The sequence below is a fragment of the Prunus avium genome, chromosome 7 (genome assembly GCF_965620075.1).
Source record: "Prunus avium chromosome 7, drPruAviu1.hap1.1, whole genome shotgun sequence".
Lineage (NCBI taxonomy): Eukaryota > Viridiplantae > Streptophyta > Magnoliopsida > Rosales > Rosaceae > Prunus > Prunus avium.
Genome location: NC_142290.1, coordinates 34,318,208 through 34,340,463, shown reverse-complemented (window position 1 = coordinate 34,340,463; position 22,256 = coordinate 34,318,208). Strand labels below are relative to the sequence as shown.

Genomic DNA, 22,256 nt, shown 5'->3' with positions numbered 1-22,256 from the left:
ATTTATACGATTGTGATTTATTTTTCTGAATATTTTAACATAAAAAAATCTAATTCATAAATGATAGAGGAAAAACTCATATACTATGAACAAAAAAGTGTGTATTTATATACTTTAGGATGATTTAGAGGTTAAATTAGTTAATTAAAATTTTGGAAGTTGGATCTTTTTTGTAAGGTTATATTTAATCATAAAAAATCATGGCCATTTGATGGGAGATAAATGTTTAAGTTCTGATTTAAGAAAAAAAATAAAAGCAAACAAGCAACATGTGGCTGCTCATGGATCAACACGAGGGCTGATCTTTAGCATCAGCACATGGGCTGTATATTAGCATCAACACGTGGGCTGCATTTTATTATCAGCGGGGGTCCAAAAAATTTAGGTCCGACTCAAAAGCTGGGCGGAATTTTGCTTGGATTAGTGCCTGGGCGGAAATTATGATCGGGCCTATACATGCGTTGGAGAAGAAATTTGGGGCTAAAACCCAAAATTTAACATTTGGCCCTCTTTGTTGGAGAGGAGAAACTTTCATGTAATAAGGATAACACTTTTTGCTATTCCCGGCCAATAACGTAATGACATCCAAGATAAATTTTTCGCATGTCATTATGTTACTAGCCGGGAATAGCACTGTATCCCGTTACATGTAAGATATTTTGCCGTTGGAGATGGCCTAAGAATGCCAAAGAATGGATTGTGAGTCTATTATTGTAGGGACTTAAAAAGGGTGAAGTGGAAGGAATTATGCAAGTGGATTTCATAAAATATCTAGCTTTATTCCCCCCTCATAAAGAACTAGATTTATGTGTGAACAAGATTCTGAAAATCTACATCAGACCTCATGTCTCTTCATCTGATATTTGGCCAATGAAAATGAATTAGCAACTTTAATTTTGATGACAAAACTTATGAGCAACTAGCTTTTTATATATGGTCTTTGTTTTGTTGCAAGCAAAAAGTAGCTTTGATAGAGTAATGGGGAACAAAGTCTGCATCTACTTTACATTGCTGTACGCATGATAATGAACAAGTCGTGAACCTCGTTGATCTTCCTGCATAAGAAGTAATCAATTTTCAATAATGTGATTGAGTTATGGGTCCAATTTGTTCTGGTTTATTATAAAATAAAGCTAAGCTCAAATAGTCAAAATCTGTATAGTGTCTGCTCATCTGGTTGCATGGACAAATAAATCGGAACCTTGGAGAAGCAAGATCCTCGAAACAATGGCTTCAATCGTTCGATAGTTTGTGACCCTAATATTATTGTTTGGGTTATTCTCTGTCTCCTGTACATTCTAGAGGCTTACTTTCCATGCTGTGTGGCTTCTTCCAAGCCCGAGCTGCCTTTTGCCCTGGCAAAGTAGTACCATTGGAACTTGAAAGTGCTCTAATTATCTGTTTGATTGAGGGAAAATAACTCGAAATTTAGTTAAAAATCAGGAACTTGAAAGTGCTCTAAAAGATCTAAATTTAGCTTTAAAGGTGGTTCAACAAGATTCTGAAAAGATATAATTTTTTTTTTCCCAATGACAATGAATTAGCAGCAACTTTATATATAGTCTTTCTTTCTAAAAGTAGCTTTAATAGAGTAATGGGGAGAAAGTCTGCATCTAATTGATTGGAAAAGGATGATGTAGAGATCCACTTCAGCAACTTTTTTGATACCACAATGATGTTGTACCTTTGTTTCTTTCCTTTCTATCTTCTACTTTGCGAGTTTCAAACCGTGTCCTGTATAATTCTTGTGTAGCTCTGGTTAACTTACCGGTGTTGCTTTGGTGCTTATGGTTGACGTAAGTTAACCTACTAAATAAAGGAGATTTATTTCCTAAGTTAATTAGTTTTACTTCTTTGTTTTATATAGTTGGCACATCCTTATATAATTACTGCATCTATTTCCTTGTAAAACACTCTTGTAAACTCATTTATATCTCTTTATGGAAAAGAATATGATTAACATAAAGCATTCAAACCATATTAATATTTTAGCATAGTATCAAAGTAATCGATCATAGGTTGTCTCTAAGCCCTCAAATCATACAAAGCCCAAATGGATTATTGACTCTGGTTCTACGGATCACATGACATTTGATTTTGGCCAACTTATTAGGCGCAAACCATCCACTATGTCGGTGATGTCTAATGCTAATGGTACCCCCCCCTCCCTTGTAGTTGGGAAGGGCTCTCTATCTCTCTCTAACTCCATACATCTGGATTCTATATTGATTGTTCCGTCCTCAGACCATAACTTATTGTCTGTTGCACAATTTACTATTACTTTGGAGTGTACTATAACATTTTGGCCAAATCATCGTATTTTTCAAGACATCCTCACGAGGAAGATGATTGATTGTGGTACTAGGCGAGGCAAACTCTACTACTTGTACTAGGTACCGGATAGTGAGACCAAGGTTGGTCAAGCTTTCACAAAAAGTAGAGCTAGTTCCAAGAGAGGCAGAGAGACAAAGTTTGGTTATAACATAAACGTCTTGGGCATGCCCCGTTCGGTTATCTGAAGAAGTTGTTTCCATCATTATTTTCCAGTTTTGATGTTTCCAGCTTCCATTGTGATACGTGTGAATTGGCTAAGAGCCATTGTGTTTCGTTCTTATTAAGTACAAATAAAAGTTTGGTTCCCTTCTCCCTTATTCATTATGATGTTTTGGGGCGTGCTCAAATTGCTACTCTCGCAGGAGCTCATTGGTTTATTACTTTCATTTATGACACCCGAATGACCTAGGTTTCCCTCTCAAAACCAAAGGAGAAGTCAATTTAACGTTTCAATAGTTCCATAAAATGGTGGCAACTTAGTTTCATGCCCAAATCCAGGTTCTCCGTTCTAACAATGGTTAGGAATTTCTTAATCATGATATCAAAAAATTCTTAGAGGATCATGACACCATACATCAATGCTTGTGTTCATATACTCTTCAACAAAATGGGGTGGTTGAGCGAAAGAACGGACATTTATTGGAAGTCGTTCGTCCATCCTCTCTGCAGCTTACCTTATAAATTGGATTTCTTCAAGTATCTTGAATTTCCAAACTCCTCTTCAAACACGTCACCACCATCTCCAAATACCTCCTACCCCAAACCTTGAACCACGAATTTTCGGTTGTGTTGTATTCATACACTTACATGATCACCAATGCAAAAAATTGGATCCTCACAAAAAAAAAAAGTGTTTTCATTGGCTATGCCCCTCATAAGAAAGGCTACCGATGTTATCACCCTCAAAGTTAGAAGGTCTATACTTCCATGGATGTAGTGTTTCGGGAAAACTACATATATTTTTCAGAAGCACATAAGGAGAATCTAGAGCCAAACACCCCAACTTTTATGGAATTTTTCACAACGGAAGAGACTCAGCATCAAAGCGACCGGTTGCCCTTCCAAAACGACTGGTCGCCTCCTTTTATCCATGCACATGAGGTGTCTCTGCCTCAAAGGTCGCCTCTCCCACATGATCGGTCGCCCTCCTTTATTCCTTTTATCCATGCACATGAGGCGTCCCTGCCTCAAAGAGAACCCACTGTGTCAAAATGACCGATCGCTCTACCCAAACGACCGGTCACTTTGTCCTCTTTTGCCAAACATTGAGACTATGTGTCAAAACGACTGGCCCAAGTGGAAAACGACCGGTCGACTCCACGTTGCCAAAATCAGGAGGAAGTTGAATTGTTTTATGAGATTTTGCCTGCTTCGAACCCGCATTCAGTTCTAGTACCACACCAATCACCTTTTGAGGAAGCCATTCAGGTAACATCTCCTCCTGAAACTGATAACACTTATGAATTATACCATAATGATTTAATTTCAGAAAGTATAAGGGATACATATACCCTTATATACCAACTTCCAGAAATGAAGAACCATAGTAAACCTCGAGTACAGTACGAAGCAAATCTTAAAGCCAAAGGAAAATACCTCATTAATAATTATATATCTCTAAGCAAATTATCAAAGACACATGTACACTTTGTGAAGCAGTTGGCCGATATATCTGTCCCCAATAGTGTGACTGAAGCATTAGAAGACTCAAAATGGAAAGAAGCCATGAATGAAGATGCGAGCTATCCAGCAGAATGCCACATGGGAGCTTATGCTTTTACCTCACAAAAAGAAGACAGTAAGATGCATGCGGATCTATATTGTGAAACTCAAAACAGATGGATCTATTAAAAGATATAAAGCTAGATTAGTGGCGAAGGGATACACACACAGAGGGGCCTTCTCCAATGCGAACTCTAAGATGCGAACTCGTTGCGAACTTTTGTTTTTAACCGTTGGATGGCTTGTGTGGCTTTATTTTCTTTATTTTCGCTCTTCTTCCAACGGTTAAAAACAAAAGTTCGCAACGAGTTCGCATCTTAGAGTTCGCATTGGAGAAGCCCCCCACACACAGATATGGGGCGGACTACCAGGAGACCTTTGCCCCAATAGCCAAGATCAACACTATCAGAGTTCTACTATCTCTAGCAGCAAATCTAAATTGGCCACTAGTTTAATGTTTAAAATGCCTTCTTACATGGAGACTTAGAAGAACAAGTATACATGGATTTCCCACCATTATGTAATTTAGCTGCTGACAAGAAAAATCAAGTTTACAAGCTCAAAAAGTCATTATATAGGTTAAAACAATCTTTCAGGGCATGGTTTGGCAAATTTACTAAGTCAATGAAGAATTCTGGATACACTCAAAGTAATTCAGACCACACCCTATTCTTGAAGCGTGATGGAGGAAAAATCATTGCATTAATTGTTTATGTGGATGACATGGTTGTAACTAGGAACGACATAGGAGAGCAACAGAAGCTACAAAAGTATTTGTCTTAGGAATTTGAGATGAATGATTTAGGTGCTCTGAAATACTTCCTCATAATTGAAATAGCAAGGTCAAAAACTTATATATTTGTCTCAAATGAAGTATATGATGGATCTACTCACTGAAACAGGAATACTTGGATGTAAGCATGTTGACACACTCATTGAGATGAATCACAAGTTGTGTGAAGATATGGACCGGTTGCCAACCAATAAGGAACAACACCAGCGCCTTGTTGGAAGGTTGATATATTTGGCACACACAAGACCGTATACTGCATATGTTGTGAGTGTGGTTAGTCAGTTTATGCGTTCACCCAATGTTTCTCATAGGAATGCAGTTGATCGGATCTTAAGATACTTAAAGTCAGCCCCTGGAAAGAGATTAATGTTCTCAAAGAATGGAAATCTAGAAGTTTTTGGATATACAGATGCTGATTGAGTTGGTTCCATTACAGATAGACGCTCTACATCGGGTTACTTTACATTCGTTGGAGGTAACCTAGTCACTTGGCGGAGTAAAAAACAAAATATGGTTGCTCGATCTAGTGCAGAAGCAGAGTATCGAGGAATGACTCAAGAAGTTTGTGAATTATTGTGGATAAGAGGACTCTTGACATAATTGAGTTTTAAACTAGATAAGTCAATGGAGTTATATTGTGATAACAAGTCAGCTATCGATATTGCTCATAATCCAGTTCAACATGATCGAACTAAACATGTTGAGGTGGATAGACATTTCATCAAAGAAAAAATTGAGAACAATATCATCTGTCTTCCCTTTGTAAAATTAGAAGATCAATTAGCGGATGTCTTAACAAAAGTTTTCTGTGGAGGAGTGTTAACGTGAGTTAACCTACTAAATCAAGGAGATTTATTTCCTAAGTTAATTAGGTGATTTACTTCCTTGTTTTATATAATTGACACATCCTTGTATAATTAAGAGATATTGTCCTAATTAATTACTGTATCTACTTCCTTGTATCTCTCCATTGCAAACTGCTATATATCTCCTTATGGAGAAGAATACGATTAACCTAAAGTATTCACTCCATATTCATATTTTAGCACTTATACAACCGTTTGGCCATCGTGCAGAACAACACATGCAATTTTGGACCTAAGCTCCTTGGTACTATCCAATTGCTGAGATCTCTTGCATATTTGGCTTGAAATCGAAAAAATGTAAGGTTCAGTCCATCTTTTCTAAACACATTGCTTTGTTACATATTTGGACAACATATATACTTGTGTTCTTATTATGAGCCAGTATCTGTCTTTTGGAGCATGTCCACTTACTGTTAACTATTAAGCTGTTTTCGAGTCCTTTCGCAGCGTGCTATCCACCATGATCATAGCCTTGCTTCTGCTATTTATGGTTTTCCATAATGCTTCTTCCTCTAGTGCACTTGGTACTAATGTTGCTGCAAGACCTGATGTTGTGAACATTGGTGCTATTATCACTTTCGATTCTGTCGTTGGAAAAATTGCAAAACTTGCAATAGCCATTGCAGTTGAAGATGTCAATTCTGATCCTGAAATTCTCAATGGAACAAAGCTGACACTCAAAATGCAGAACAGCAGATCTAATGACTTTCTTGGAATTGTTGATCTGGGTACAAACTTTCGAACTTTCTCGTGTATCTTAAGAAGTTCCTTTGCACAAGTCATAGAATCTAATTGAAAAGCTTATAATTTTTCCTCTTCCTTACAGCTTTGCAGTTTATGGAGAATGACACAGTGGCCATAATTGGTCCCCAATTCTCAGCTACGGCTCGTATGCTCTCACACATTGCAAATGACCTAAAAGTCCCTTTATTATCATTTTCAGCGACAGACCCAACCCTTTCTCGAGTTCAATTCCCTTTCTTGGTTAGGACAACACGAAGTGATCTCTTTCAGATGACTGCGGTAGCAGACCTTGTTGCCTTCTATGAGTGGAGAGATGTCATAGCAATTTACGTTGATGATGATCTTGGGAGAAATGCCATTGCTGCCTTAGGGGATAAGCTAGCCGAAAAGCGGTGTAGAATTTCATACAAAGTGCCTCTGAAACCCAAAGCAACAAAAGATGATATCACTAAAGCACTGATTAGTGTGTCTTCAATGGAATCTAGGATTCTCATCGTCCACATTTATACGAATTGGGGTCTACAAATGTTTAGTGAAGCACAAAACCTCATGATGATGGGGAGTGGATATGTATGGATTGCTACTGATTGGTTGTCTACCATATTAGACACAGATCATTCCTTACCTTTTGTGGCAACAGACATTCAAGGAGTTCTTACATTGCGCATGTACACACCAGAGTCGGAACTCAAAACAAGAATTCAATCGCGGTGGAGCAACTTGATGAGAGGATTTAATGGCTCTTCTTTCGGGCTAAATACGCATGGTCTATATGCCTATGACTCTGTATGGCTTCTTGCTCTTGCCATTGATTCATTTCTGGCTCGTGCAGGGAATGTCTCATTTTCAAATGACTCAAATGTAAGCGATTTACGTGGAGGAAAGGTGTGCATCTTTAATGAAGGAAGCCAGTTGGTTCAAAGCATTTTAGAGGTTAATGCAACTGGTGTAACAGGGCCACTTAAGTTTAACCCAGATGGGGACTTGATCAATCCTGCATTTGAAGTCATCAATGTGATTGGCACAGGGACCAGGACTGTTGGATATTGGTCTAATTCTTCTGGCCTTTTAGTTGACCCTCCAGAGAAGCCCCAAAGGAAGAAGCAATCTAATGGTTCCAGTACAAGTAGTCAACAACTATACAGCGTCATCTGGCCGGGACAAACAACTCAGAAGCCTCGTGGGTGGGTTTTCCCAGAAAACGGAAAAAAGCTCAGGATTGCTATCGTAAGTCGAGTTAGTTATCATGAGTTTGTGAGTGTAAAAGGCACTGATGTCACTGGCTATTGCGTTGAGGTATTTCGAGCTGCACTAAATGAGTTACCTTATGGCGTCCCATATAAGTTTGTCCTTTTCGGGGATGGTAAAGTAAATACAGAACCAAATGAACTTCTGCACAAGATCCAAACTGGTGTGAGTATACATTCCAAAAGATTAATAATATACAGTATGCTGTCATGTGAATATATTAAGCTCTTTGAATGTCCATCTTTATGCAGGAACTTGACGGTCTAGTTGGAGATATTACCATCACCACTAGCAGAACAAAACTTGCTGATTTTACACAGCCATATGTTGAGTCTGGGCTAGTTGTAGTTGCTCCAATAAGGAAGTTGAACTCTAGTGCTTGGGCATTTTTGAGACCTTTTACTCCAATGATGTGGGGTATCACATGTATTTTCTTCCTAGTTGTGGGAGCAGTTGTTTGGATTTTGGAGCATAGAACGAACAAGGATTTCCGGGGACCTCCAAGAAAACAATTTGTGACTGTTGTTTGGTTAGTACTCTAATCCATACATCCAAATGCCGATTTGATTAATGTTGATGCAAATTCGAGTATACGTTGTCTGAGTCAGTTTATCTTCACCTCTTCAATTAAGGCTATAATCCCCAACTGGAATATGTAACATTTTTCTTTGGGTTCTTCAGGTTTAGCTTTTCAACTTGGTTCTTTTCCCACAGTAAGTCCATACTGCTTGACTTGTTCATGCACAAAGAAACTTATGTTATGCATTACATACAAGTGACTGATCTTATTCCTTGGTAACATATGCAGAAGAAAACACTGTCAGCACGCTTGGTCGGTTTGTGTTAATTATATGGCTATTTGTAGTTCTAATAATCAACTCAAGCTACATTGCAAGCCTGACCTCAATCCTCACAGTGGAGCAGCTTTCTTCCCCCATTAAAGGCATTGAAAATTTAGCAACAGGAAATGATCCCATTGGTTTCCTGAACGGTTCCTTTGCTGAAAGATACTTGACAGACGAGCTAAACATACATAGGTCCAGACTTGTGCCCCTTAACTCACCAGAAGAATATGAGAAGGCCTTGGAAGATGGCCCTAGCGCAGGCGGTGTGGCTGCAATTGTTGACGAGCGCACTTACATGGAGCTCTTCCTCTCTGTTCGATGCGGATATAGTATTGTAGGTCAAGAATTCACGAAAATGGGGTGGGGATTTGTAAGTATCTTATTTCATGTGATCATCCTCCCTATCACATACCATTGCTTAACACACAATGACACTGTTTTGATTGCATGTGTATGTTGGCTGGTTTTTTCATGCATTTTAGGCCTTTCCACGGGACTCGCCACTGGCAGCTGACATGTCAACCGCCCTGCTGAAACTATCAGAGAAGGGGGATCTCCAAAAGATTCATGACAAGTGGCTGATGAAGAGTGCTTGTAGCGCGCAAGGAACAAAGCAAGCAGTAGACCGCCTACCACTGAAAAGCTTTTGGGGCCTGTTCCTGCTAAGCGGCATTGCTTGCTTTCTTGCTCTCCTTCTTCATGTTATTCGCCTTGTGCACCAATTCTACAGGTATTCAGATTCCGACTGTGAGAGCTCCCTGCACGGACGTCTTCGATCCTTTGTTTCATTTGTATATAAAAGGGAACAAGAAGAGAAGAAAAGCCGAACCAAGAGAAGGAGGACTGAGAAAGCCTCAAATAAAATAGTGCATGAAAGGTTTTAATCAGATGACAGAGTTCTCGTTTGCTAAGCAGAAAAGCCTAATCAGTATGCCTTCAAGAAACTTAATTCAGCCTTCAAGTATTTCAACTCAAATCATTAACATAACGCCAGCCATTGTGCAGCAGAAAACAAATAAGAACAGAACCCATTAAAATTTACGTATCAAACTATCCAAACAAACACATACATACATACATAGCTACATATATCATATATGCATAGACGTTACGTTCTTGAACTTGACTGAAGGACATAACAAATTGATTGCTTTTACCGATCAAAAGCTTTCTGCTTTTCTGGTACTTGGCGATTGACGCAGCGATTAAGTCCATTTTCAGGCGTGGAACCATCGATCTCCTGAGTGCTCTTTCCTCTTTGGTGGGAAGGTGAAAGTTTTTTTTACACAGGAAGGTTAAAGGTTGAAAATTGGAATTTACTAGGAGCTTTTGGAAATTAATAATGAATTAAAATGCCTTTTTGGACCACCATTGCAAGTTGCAACAAAGAAAGCAAAATAACCTTTCCCGCCAATAGAAGCTGGCTATACTTTTTCATTCAAGTAATGTGCACTTAGAACTGATCAGAAGACCCATAGAAGTTTTAAACTTTAATCTAGTACCTCTTAAATGCATTGAATTGATTAGCAAGTCATTTTCCGAAACACTCGCATACACGTTTTTAACACAAAGCCACCTATATGTCTATCAGTCTTCCACACAGAGAGTTTGATACAAGTTACTTCATTAACTTGTCATCAGTTCATAATTAAATAGACTGAATTAAGTTTCTTCAAGGCATACTGATGTAAAAGAGAACTCTGTCATCTGATTAAACACTTTCATGCACTATTTTGGTTGAAGCTTTCTCAGTCCTCCTTCTCTTGGGTCGGCTATTCACTTCTTGTTCCCTTTTATTTGCAAATGAAACAAATGATCGAAGACGTCTAGACTGTGGGCTCTCACAGCATGAATCTGAATACCTGTAGAATTGGTGCACAAGGCGAATAACATGAAGAAGGAGAGCAAGAAAGCAAGCTATGCCGCTTAGCAGAAAGAGACCCCAAAAGCTTTTCAGTGGCAGGCGGTCTACCGATTGCTTTGCTCCTTGTGCACTGCAAGCACTTTTCATCAGCCACTTGTCACGAATCTTTTGGAGATCCCCCTTCTCTGACAGTTTCAACACCGCGGTTGACATGTCAGTTGCTAGTGGTGAGTCCCTTGGAAAGGCCTAAAATGCATGAAAAAACCAACAATCATACACAACATGCAATCAAAAGAATGTCATTTTGTGTTTAGCAATGGAATTTTAAGGGGAGGATGATCACATGAAAGAATAAGATACTTACAAATCCCCACCCCATTTTCGTGAATTCTTGACCTACAATACTATATCCGCATCGAACAGAGAGGAAGAGCTCCATGTACGCACGCTCGTGAACCACTGCAGCAACACCACCTGCGCTGGGCCCGTCTTTTAAGGCCTTCTCAAATTCTTCTGGTAAGTTAAGGGGAACAAGTCTTGAACTGTGTATGTTTAGCTCGTCTGTCAAATATTTTCCAACATAGGAACCGTTTGGGAAACCAATGGGATCATTGCCTGTTGCTAAACTTTCAATGCCTTTAATGGGGGAAGAAAGCTGCTCCACTGTAAGGATTGAGGTCAGGCTTGCAGTGTAGCTTGAGTTGATTATTAGAACTACAAATAGCCATATGATTAGCACAAACCGACCAAGCGTGCTGTCAGTTTTTTCTTCTGCATATGTTACCAAAAAGGAATAAGATCAAACAGTTATATAAGTAACATTTAACATAATATAAGCTTCTTGGTTCATTTCACTTACTCTGGGAAAAGAACAAAGTTGAAAAGCTAAACCTGCGAGAAGAAGCAATAATTATATACCAATTAGAGAGTTTAGATCAAGAGATGATTAAAAACCAACCAAGAAAATCTTTGTGGAATGTATTGAAATTTTGCATTTGAATATGTGGATTGAAGCACTTACCAAATAATTGTGACAAATTGGTTTCTTGGAGGGCCCCGAAAATCCTCATTTGTCCTACGCTCCAAAATCCAAACTACTGTTCCAACAACTAGGAAGAAAATGCCTGTGACACCCCACATCATTGGAGTGAAAGGTCTCAGAAAAGCCCAAGCACTAGAGTTCAACTTCCTTATTGGAGCAACCACAACTAAACCAGACTCAATATATGGCTGTGTAAAATCCACCATCTTTGTTCTGCTAGTGGTGATGGTAATATCTCCAACCACACCATCAAACTCCTGTATAAAGATGGAAATCCAAAGAATTAATAATTATAGTAATGTCAAGCAAAGTCTAAATAGTTTCTGTTTTGTAGTTTATACTTACACCAATTTGGATCATGTGCAGAAGTTCATTGTTATCTGGGTTCTTTTTACCATCCCCAAAGGGGACAAATTTATATGGGACACCATATGGTAACTCATTCAATGCAGCTTGAAAGACCTCAATGCAATAGCCAGTGAATTCTGTGCCTTTTACGCCCACAAACTCACGACAGCTAACTCGATTTGGGACACCAATCCTGAGCTTTCTTCCGTTGTCAGGGAACACCCAGCCGCGTGGCTTCTGAGTTGTTTGTCCAGGCCAGATGACGCTGTATAGTCGTTGAATACCGATGCTGGAGCCATTAGACTGCAGCTTCCTTTGAGGTTTTTCTGGTGGATCAAGTGATAAGCCAGAAGAGTTGGACCAATAACCAATTGTCCTAGTCCCTGTGCCAATCACATTGATGACTTCAAATGCAGGATTAATCAAGTTCCCATCTGGATTAAACTTAATTGGCCCAGTTAAACCAGTTGTGTTAACCTCTAAAATGCTTTGGAGCAGCTGGCTGCCACCATTGAACATGTTCAAAGCATCAAGATTCAACTTCCCTCCGCGTAACTCGTTTAAGTTCGAGTCAGTTGAAAATGAAATATTTCCCCCTCGAGCAAAAAATGAATCAAGGGCAACAGCAAGATGCCTTACAGAATCATAGGCATATAGACCATACGTATTTAGCCCAAAAGAAGAGCCATTCACTCTTCTTGCGCTAGTTAAGTTGCTCCACCGCGATTTAAATTTCTTTTTGAGCTCCGATTCTGGTGTGTACATTTTTAATGTAAGAACCCCTTGAATGTCATCTGTTGATACAAAAGGCAGGGAAGGATCTGTATCTATTATGGTAGAGAACCAATCAGTAGCAATCCAGACATATCCACTGGCCATCATCATGAGGTTTCGTGCTTCAGTAAGCACTTGTAGACCCCAACTGGTATAAATGTGCAGTATCAGAATCCTGGACTCCATTGAAGAAACACTAACCAGTGCCTTGGTGATTTCATCTTTTGTTGCTTTGGGGTTCAGAGGCACTTTGTATGAAATTTTACACCGTTTTTCGTATAGCTTGTCCCCTAAGGCAGCAATGGCATTTCTGCCAAAATCATCATTCACATATATTGCTATGACATCTCTCCACTCATAGTAGCCAACAAGGTCTGCTACTGCAGTCATCTGAAAGAGGTCACTTCTTGTTGTCCTAACCAAGAATGGGAACTGAGTTGGAGACAGAGTAGGGTCTGTTGCTGCAAATGATAATAGTGGGACTTTTAGCTCATCTGCAATATGTGAGATTACATGAGCAGTAGCTGAGAATTGGGGGCCAATTATGGCCACTGTGTCATTCTCCATGAACTGCAAAGCTGTCAAGCAACAAGAAATATCCATCATTCTTACTAAGACTTGTGTAAAGGAACTGATAAAACTTTTGAGTGAAAACATGGGAAATTTAATTAGTGTGTACCCTCAATGATGCCCAGAAAGTCACTAGATTTGGTATTCTGCATTTTAAGTGTCAGCTTTGTTCCATTGAGAATTTGTGGATCAGAATTGACATCTTCGACTGCAAGGGCTATTGCAACTTTTGCAATTTTGCCAATGACAGAATCGAAAGTGAAAATCGCGCCTATGTTGACAACGTCAGGTCTTGCAGTAGTAATAGTAGCACCAACACCAAGTCCATTTGAAGAAGCACCATTATAGAAAACCATAAATAGCATAAGCAACAAGGCTTTGTTCATGGTGGTCTGCACACTGCAAAAGGACCAAAATATCTAATGGGAAAGAGAAGTTGGTAATTAACAACAAAAATAAAAGAACATGCTCCAAAAACACATGCATGAAGCTGACCAAATATCTAGCAAAGCAATACGAAAAAGATGAATTTGAAGGGCATAAAGAAAAATAATGAAGCTTACATTATTTGCTCTCAACTCAAGACAAATATGTGTACGCAAAAGCAAGAACAAGCAAACGAGATTATATAAGCACCCAAGCTACACTGGCAAATAAGAGCTACCCCATGAGTCTATTATTGTAGGGACTTCAAAAGGGTGAAGTGGAAGGAATTATGCAAGTGGATTTCATAAAATATCTAGCTTTATTCCCTCCCCCCCCCCCAATAAAAGACTAGATTTAGCTGTGAACAAGATTCTGAAAATCTACATCAGCCCTCATATCTCTTCATCTGACAAATAGCCAATGAAAATGAATTAGCAACTTTAATTTTGATAACAAAACTTATGAGCAAATAACTTTTTATAGATGGTCTTTGTTTTGTTGCAAGCAAAAAGTAGCTTTGATAGAGCAATGGGGACCAAAGTCTGCATCTACTTTACATTGCTGTATGAACTGATGGTGTCTGTGACTGGCCTAATCAAGTCGTGAACCTCATTGATCTTCCTGCATAAGAGTCATATTCAATAATGTGATTGAGTTACGGGTCCAATTTTTTCTGGTTTATTATAAAATAATGCTAAGCTCAAATAGTCAAAATCTGGAGTGTCATATCGTTGGATAGTTCATGACTCTAATATTATTGTTCGGGCTATACCTTTTCATTCAAGTATTGTGAACTTAGAACTGATCAGCAGACCCATAAAAGTTTTAAACTTTAATCTAGTACCTCTTAAATTCATTGAATTGATTAGCAAGTCATTTTCCACCATAAGGGCATGACATGTTAATAAGTTAATAACGTGGCCTAACGAGTCCACACGCAGGTCAACTCAGTGATCAACCTTACCACCATGTTAATAACGTGGCCTAACGCTCGTGAACCACTGCAGCAATACTGCCTGCGCTCGCTCCATCTTTCAAGGCTTTCTCAAATTCTTCTGGTGAGTTGAGGGGCACAAGTCTTGACCTGTGTATGTTTAGCTCGTCTGTCAAATATTTTCCAACAAAGGAACCTTTTGGGAAACCAATGGGATCATTACCTGTTGCTAAACTTTCAATGCCTTTAATGGGGGAAGAAAGCTGCTCTACTGTGAGGATTGAGTTCAGGCTTTCAATGTAGCTTGAGTATATCATTAGAACTACAAATAGCCATATGATTAGCACAAACCGACCAAGCGTGCTGTCAGTTTTTAATTCTGCATGTGTTAAGATCAGCCAGTTATATCTAAACAATATTAGTACATAACATAAGTTCAATTGTGCATGTATAAGTCAGGTAGTATGGATACAGAGTTACAGTACTACTTAGCTCACTTATTGTGGGTAGAGAACAAAGTTGAAAAGCTAAACCTGCAGAACTCAAAACAAAAATATTATATAATACCAGATGGGGATTTTAGCCTTAATTGAAGAGATGAAGATAAACCTCCACAGAACATATTCAGAACTGCATTTGGATATGTGGATTTGAGTACTAACCAAACAATAGTCACACATTGTTTTCTTGGAGGGCCCCGGAAATCGTCGTGGTGCTCCAAAATCCCAACAACTGCTCCCACAACTAGGAAGAAAATACATGCGACACCCCACAACATTGGAGTAAAAGGTCTCAGAAAAGTCCAAGCACTAGAGTTCAACTTCCTTAATGGAGCAACTACAACTAGCCCAGACTCAATAAATGGCTGTGTAAAATCCGCAAGTTTTGTTCTGCTAGTGGTGATGGCATTATCTCCTACAACACCGTCAGGCTCCTGCATAAATATGATAGTCCACAGAATTAAAATTGTAAAGACAAAAATAAGACCAAACTGAGAAAGTTTTTGTAACTTATACTCACACCAATTTGGATCCTGCGCAGAAGTTTTTCCGGGGTTTTTTCATCACCCCAAAACGGGACAAATTTATATGGGACACCATATGGTAACTCATTCAATGCAGCTTGAAAGACTTCAATGCAAAAACCAGTTATATCAGTGCCTAATACTCTCACAAACTCAGCATAGTTAACTCGATCTGGGACTCCAATCCTGAGCTTTCTTCCATTGTCTGGGAAAACCCACCCACGAGGCTTCTGAGTTGTTTGTCCCGGCCTGATGACGCTGTATAGTTGTTGAGTACTTGTACTGGAACCATTAGATTGCTGCTTCCTTTGGGGCTTCTCTGGAGGGTCAACTGATAGGCCAGAAGAATTGGACCAATATCCAACAGTCCTGGTCCCTGTGCCAAATTCCAATCACATTGATGACTTCAAATGCAGGATTAATTAAGTCCCCATAGAAAAACTCCAGCAACCGATTCATAATTTTTCAGGCACCAAATTTCTTAAGCTAAACATACACAAACAAAAAACAAATGTCCTTGGGCATGATGGTCAATTCCTTGACTCCTCCAGTGCAAAAGTTGGGAAGATTAAAGTTTGAAAATTGATATTCACTCGGAGCTTTTCCGGAAAATAGTAAAAAGTTTACAATTTTAACTTTTAGCTATATTCTCTCAGTGCACACACAGCCCAATTGTATAGTGCCATCTGCACTGTACTCCTTTTCATCAATTCATGATTTTGTGCAAGGAAATGCAAAGAAGTAAGAACCCCTTGAACATCATCCATTGCCACTAGGAGGAGAAGGGGATAATCCTCCCCGTCATCCACAGGTTTTGTGCCACATGACCCTATAAAAAGCTGCTTTTTAAAAGAAAGGCACTATAAATAAAGCCACCTCAAAGTTGCTGAATCATTGTCGTCATCAAAAATAAAAGTTGCAAATTCATTGCCATTGTCTAGACTCAAGTATTACATGAAAAGATACGAGGTTTGATATAGATTCGGATTATTTTTGGACCACCTTGTTATAAAGTGTGACCTTCAAAGCTAAATCATTGCAACATAATTAAAGAGGTTAACTATTTGCTGAGGGGGGATAACTATTTGAATAACTCCTTCCACTTCACTCTTTTGAAGTCCCTGCCTTGATAGAGTCACAAACCATTTTTTTGGCTTCTAACTCATTCAAGATAGTTTGAACTTAGAACTGATGAGAAGATCCATAAAGTTTTGAACTTTATATCTACTGCCTCATAAATTCATTGAATTTATTAAATGTTTGAACTTTGAATTGAATGGACTAATTTAGCATGTTCCTCTAATATATTATGAGTTGGAAAGCTGTTAGCAACACTTTCTGCCATAACTTTTTCTTGTCTAGCTATATGCTATCTTTATGCAATTTTGAGCAAAATTTGGATTTTGGGCACCCTTATACAATTGGAGAAAGACTTTTATAAAACGGGGATAACACGATTTTGTTATTTCCGACCAATAATATTATGACACATGTGACAACACTTCCATGTAACATAGTATTATTGGTAAATAATATTATCCACATATGTCGTTTGATTGATTGCTTCATTGGCTTTTTAATTTCTAAAGCTATTTAAGTGTGACATCTTTCCAATATAAGAAAAGCACAAAATAGGAAAAGGGAAACCCACATTTTCATGTGACAATACAAGATGAAGTGTAAAGAATCCAATGGTAGCTTCAAGGAGATCCAAGATTAAAGAGCTACCACAATAATACAATAATGCAATCACAAAGGGCGTACACGTGTCAGTACCCCAACTCCCTTCGAAGGCGCTACAATGTCGACCGAAAACCCTGGAATTGCCAGTCAACCAAGCACACATTATAACCAAGTTCTCTTTCCTCTCCAACGGTTCCCCCTTCCCTACTACTATGCTATGGTCTTAGGCTCTCAAGATTATCCTTCCTCTGTTTTTTGTCTTATATCTTTTCGAATTATTTCATTTTGGCTTTTGAATTCTTGCATATTTGCTGAATTCTCGATCTGGGTTTTGTAAATTTTTATCTGTATTGCCTGGAAACACTCAAAATTCGGCATGAGAATGTGCTTGGTTCACCACACAACACAAGAAACAGAGGGCCATTGTCTTTCAAATTGTAAAGGAGCTTGCTTTTGCGATCTGTGATATGCACGTTATGCAAATTTTGCATCTTCGATCGACTGCTTGATAGTTTGGACAGCTGGGTTTGTGTGGTCTGGCTTTTGGAGGCATTTATTGTCTAAAAATGCGTTGTCTGTGAGCAATGGGCCTTGGTTGACAGTTGGTTTTGGCTTTTAGCTGAAGGTCATCTGAATTGGGTTGTTTTCTTCGCAGTTATGGTGGTTTAGCTAAAAGGGTTGAGAGTTTAATGGGTTAGGAAGGAGAAAAATGGCTTCAGGAACTGCAGATATCTCGCCTCATGTAACCAGATTGGATGGTGGGTGCTTAAACGATGGTAGTATGCCTATCATGGAGGATCAAAATGTTGATGCTTTGGGAAATTCGAACCACGTTCCTACTGGAAAGCCTCCAAGAAACCTCTCAGTTATGCGGAATTGCACAAGCTATGCATTGTTGACCGAATCAGTAAGTCTGAGTGAAGCCCTGTGCCGTCCTCTCTTTCTTTCCTAATCTTCTCTTTTTTGTTAATTGGGTTTGCAAATTATTGTACATTTCCAATTAAGAAGATGCATTTGATGTATGTCATGCTGACGGATGTTTGTGTTTTCTTCATTGAGTTGAGGCCTTCTAAGTCTATGTTGCATTGTGGAGGAATTGAATGATAACAGCTGAAATGAATCTGGGATTTCCTGCCTAACGTTGAGTGAATGAATGGCGTCCTAGAAACTATAAGGAAACCATTTCCAATTAAGAAGATGCATTTGATGTATGTCATGCTGACGGATGTTTGTGTTTTCTTCATTGAGTTGAGGCCTTCTAAGTCTATGTTGCGTTGTGGAGGAATTGAATGATAACAGCTGAAATGAATCTGGGATTTCCTGCCTAATGTTGAGTGAATGAATGGCGTCCTAGAAACTATAAGGAAACCATTTTCAATATGTTCAAGTAGCCAGGGATTGCTGTTTGCAAACTGATCTGGTTTTTCCTTGCATGCTTCAAATGGAAACCGTAGAAATGCGTAGGTAGTTGATGCCATTTTGGATCGTTGATCCTTCTAGCTGCAAGTAGATCAAGTTCTCTCTCTCAAGTTGAACCCTTTGTGTCTTCTGTTATATATTAGCAAATTAATGCCATCAGTCATCACTACCTCTCTTTGATCTGCTCCTGTATGCGATGCATGTTTCTGTGTGCATACAGAGGTACTTTCCTAGGTCAACTATATAATGCTTAGTTGACACAAGATGCTTTAATTAGTATATCAATGCTATGACTCCAAAATTTGGAGTTTTGTGGTTGAATTAGGCCTCTATTTCGAAGAAGTAGTATATTAACTAATTATTCCTCTATGTTCCTTTTTCTTAGGAATCAGATATTGGAAGTATGGGCTTGAAGTCACCAGCAAGTGAGACGGCAGAGTTCGTGTCTGTATTCCGTTCAGGAAGCTGTTCTGAGAAAGGACCTAAACAATACATGGAGGATGAGTATATTTGTGTAGATGATCTTCATGAACATCTTGGTCAAATGGAAAACTTGCCTTCTCCTGGGGCATTTTATGGGGTGTGTAACTTGCTCTCGTTAATTTCTTTTTGCGCAGTGCTTTTTTGGAGTGACAACCATACTTCACTTCCACCAATGAATTTTCCATATCATGTGACAAAGGCCATCTTATTCACTTTATCCCTGAGTTGGGCATTCTAATCTGTTAGAAGCTAGGTGACAAGAAGCATTTATATCCTTCTATCCTAGAGTATTAATTGGACTCTTACTGAGATTTTGTTGACTTCCACAGGTCTTTGATGGACACAATGGTGTTGATGCAGCGTCGTTTATTAAAAAAAACATCCTTAGATTCATTGTTGAAGACTCTTACTTCCCATCAGGCATTAGAAAGGCAGTTAGGAGCGCCTTTGTGAAGGCTGATCATGCATTTGCAGATGCTAGCTCTGTTGATAAGTCCTCTGGTACCACTGCTTTGACTGCCCTTATTTTAGGAAGGTGAGGAACTGTACTATAAACATCTAGCTATATATGATTATCTGCATTCATGAGTAATTATCTTTTGTTGGAGCTGACTAATCATTGAAGTTGGTACAAAATAATTAAATTGTGTCTATCCTGTTTACTTTCCCGTGGACATTTGCTCAATACTGTACTCTTGCAGGACCATGCTAATCGCTAATGCTGGGGATTGTCGAGCTGTGTTGGGGAAGCGGGGAAGGGCAATTGAACTATCTAAAGATCACAAACCTAACTGCACCTCTGAAAGATTAAGAATTGAGAAGCTGGGCGGTGTCATCTATGATGGCTACCTCAATGGCCAACTATCAGTGGCACGTGCTCTTGGTGACTGGCATATCAAGGGCTCTAAAGGGTCAAACTGCCCCTTAAGCTCTGAGCCAGAATTGGAGGAAATTTTCCTAACGGAAGAAGATGAGTTCTTGATAATGGGCTGCGATGGCTTGTGGGATGTGATGAGCAGCCAGTGTGCAGTTACAATGGTAAGGAAGGAGCTCCTGCAGCATAACGATCCTGAGAGATGTTCAAAAGCGCTTGTCAAGGAGGCACTCCAACGGAACACATGCGATAACCTGACTGTTGTTGTGGTCTGTTTCTCCGAAGATCCACCTCCTAAAACCGAAATTCCTAAGTCCCAGAAGAGGAGAAGTATTTCAGCTGAAGGGTTGGACCTTCTCAAGGGTGTCTTAAGCAATATCTGAAAACACAACGGCTTGCATACATAAATGTGCAGCTTACACCCCTAGTTGGGAACTTTTCTGAGTTGCTCCTGTGCCCTGCTGCGGATGTCGCTTCCTGATTTCTTTAACTGTACGTCCTGTCCAATTTGAGATACTATTAACAATCTCAAATTTTGAAGCTTTGATTCGGAAATTTTTTGAATGTTAGAAATATATATAAGTTGCTGCAAGGCTCTCTTGCACCAGTCAGCCTACTTCAACTTGGTTATAGGATTTAAATAGCAAACTATAAAACAAGTAGTCCTGTGTAGAACTTGAAGAAATGGATCCTGTATAAAGCCTTTTTTTTTTTGCTTTTTTCTTTTTCTTCTGGGTTCATTTGCCTTGGGTGGCTGGATATTGTAAATAAGTCATACAATTGATATATTGACATTCACTCTTTAAAGCATAATGGGCAAGACATTGGCTGCTACAACACTACAAGTCCATTTTCCTTCCTACAAAGTATGTTGTATGGCAGTGGACCTGGGTAGTGCAATACATTGCTATAACAAATAAGATCAAACACTTGACTATGGATCAAATGATCTTAAAATAGGCCTTGTAGTAGCATATCATACCCTTTATATATAAGCGACTACACTTTTATATAGGCCTAGAAATTTTATCTTGATTCTTAATGACTACACTTTTTATATATAAGCGATATTAGAGGCGGGAGAATTCGAACAAAGGACCTTATGTGCATGTGTAAGCAAACAAAATGTGTTGTAGGCTATATTGACATTCACTCTTTAAAGCATAATGGGCAAGACATTGGCCGGTACAACACTACAAGTCCATTTTCCTTCCTGCAAAGTATGTTGTATGGCGGTGGACCTAGGTAGTGCAATACATTGCCATGTATGGCGGTGGACCTGGGTAGTGCAATACATTTGTAGTAGCATATCATACCCTTTTTGTTACCCTAGAAATTTTATCTTGATTCTTAATGACTACACTTTTTATATATAAGTGATATTAGAGGCGGGAGAATTCGAACAGAGGACCTTATGTGCATGTGTAAGCAAACAAAATGTGGTGTAGGCTACTACATTAAGATTTCAGACCTACTGCATTAAGATAATAAAAATTGCCAAAAACCCAATTTGAAGTTTAGCCCAAATGTGCGGTTAGATTATTGAGAAACCAATTTACTAATTTGCCCCGGACACAATAATATCGTGTTGCTAAATACAGCAATCGCATGCTCCACATTTTATTCTTGCGATTCCATCACCACCCAACTACCATTCCAAACAAGCTATATAAATCAAAGCCTATTTTTGTCATTTCGATTAATAATTCCGCACCCGCTACCCATAACGCATGCGCCAAAGCGTCCACGTGTCCCGCTATTTTCACTGCACAGCCACAAAGAAACACAAGGAAACATAGCGAAACGAATCCCAACCAATGGATTGATAGCACACGGATCGCATGTGGCAAATTATTTTTCAAAATCCCGCCTAAACCCGGATGTCAAATTTTCCGAAGCAAAATTTAATTTCCGCCTTTTGGGACACTAGCCCATAACTTCTTATCTCTTCACCTCACACACTTTGCCAAAATTTACGTACACGCACCCCCCACGTGCTATTCAATATATTCTCTGCTTTTCAGTCTTCTTCTTCCTTCGTTTTCCAAATACCTCATGTTATCAGCTAAAACCAGAGCCAGGAACGATCTGGTTTCTCTTTGCTAAAACCTTCTTTTCGCACACCCTTTTTCTGCCTCTACCACATTCCCAATTTTCTTTTCAAATCAAATGTTGGAAAGCATTGCACTTGCAAAATGGCTTTTTGTAGCCATCAAGAAACAACACGAATTCTAAGAATTCATCAAGCTTGACCAAGAGAGAC

At 39.0% G+C, this 22,256-nt stretch overlaps 4 protein-coding genes across 10 annotated transcripts; 2 read left to right on the top strand and 2 right to left on the bottom strand.

Moving 5' to 3' along the window:
* Nucleotides 1-5,831: 5,831 nt before the first annotated feature.
* Nucleotides 5,832-9,501, top strand: LOC110748854 (glutamate receptor 3.6-like). 2 transcript variants are annotated; one of them, XM_021948824.2, is made up of 7 exons: nt 5,833-6,012; nt 6,163-6,443; nt 6,542-7,872; nt 7,959-8,236; nt 8,389-8,420; nt 8,516-8,922; nt 9,035-9,501. In XM_021948824.2, the coding sequence occupies exons 2-7, from the start codon at nt 6,176-6,178 to the stop codon at nt 9,434-9,436; spliced, it is 2,718 nt and encodes a 905-aa protein (XP_021804516.2). In that variant the 5' UTR covers nt 5,833-6,012; nt 6,163-6,175; the 3' UTR covers nt 9,437-9,501. The 2 variants fall into 2 exon arrangements, with proteins under 2 accessions (XP_021804517.2, XP_021804516.2); XM_021948825.2 differs by having other exon boundaries at nt 5,832-6,443.
* A 658-nt stretch (nt 9,502-10,159) lies between these two features.
* LOC110748852 (glutamate receptor 3.6-like) lies at nt 10,160-16,176 on the bottom strand. 5 transcript variants are annotated; one of them, XM_021948821.2, is made up of 11 exons: nt 15,531-16,176; nt 15,173-15,444; nt 14,734-15,043; nt 14,536-14,660; nt 14,134-14,197; nt 13,260-13,549; nt 11,804-13,158; nt 11,438-11,715; nt 11,276-11,307; nt 10,781-11,187; nt 10,160-10,662 (listed from the first exon to the last, which is right to left on the bottom strand). In XM_021948821.2, exons 6-11 carry the CDS (start codon nt 13,534-13,536, stop codon nt 10,264-10,266), a joined length of 2,748 nt encoding a protein of 915 aa, XP_021804513.1. In that variant the 5' UTR covers nt 13,537-13,549; nt 14,134-14,197; nt 14,536-14,660; nt 14,734-15,043; nt 15,173-15,444; nt 15,531-16,176; the 3' UTR covers nt 10,160-10,263. The 5 variants fall into 5 exon arrangements, with proteins under 5 accessions (XP_021804513.1, XP_021804512.1, XP_021804510.1 ...); XM_021948820.2 differs by having other exon boundaries at nt 14,541-14,660; nt 15,531-16,175; XM_021948818.2 differs by lacking the exon at nt 14,134-14,197.
* LOC110748875 (glutamate receptor 3.6-like) lies at nt 14,561-16,301 on the bottom strand. Its single transcript, XM_021948845.1, has 5 exons — nt 16,232-16,301; nt 15,531-15,910; nt 15,173-15,444; nt 15,008-15,043; nt 14,561-14,918 (listed from the first exon to the last, which is right to left on the bottom strand). The coding sequence occupies exons 1-5, from the start codon at nt 16,299-16,301 to the stop codon at nt 14,561-14,563; spliced, it is 1,116 nt and encodes a 371-aa protein (XP_021804537.1).
* A 1,026-nt stretch (nt 16,302-17,327) lies between these two features.
* On the top strand, nt 17,328-20,727 carry LOC110748928 (putative protein phosphatase 2C 47). 2 transcript variants are annotated; one of them, XM_021948910.2, is made up of 4 exons: nt 17,328-18,124; nt 19,022-19,216; nt 19,449-19,654; nt 19,821-20,727. In XM_021948910.2, exons 1-4 carry the CDS (start codon nt 17,927-17,929, stop codon nt 20,374-20,376), a joined length of 1,155 nt encoding a protein of 384 aa, XP_021804602.2. In that variant the 5' UTR covers nt 17,328-17,926; the 3' UTR covers nt 20,377-20,727. The 2 variants fall into 2 exon arrangements, with proteins under 2 accessions (XP_021804602.2, XP_088100971.1); XM_088244845.1 differs by lacking the exon at nt 17,328-18,124 and adding an exon at nt 18,145-18,858.
* The last annotated feature ends 1,529 nt before the right edge of the window (nt 20,728-22,256 follow it).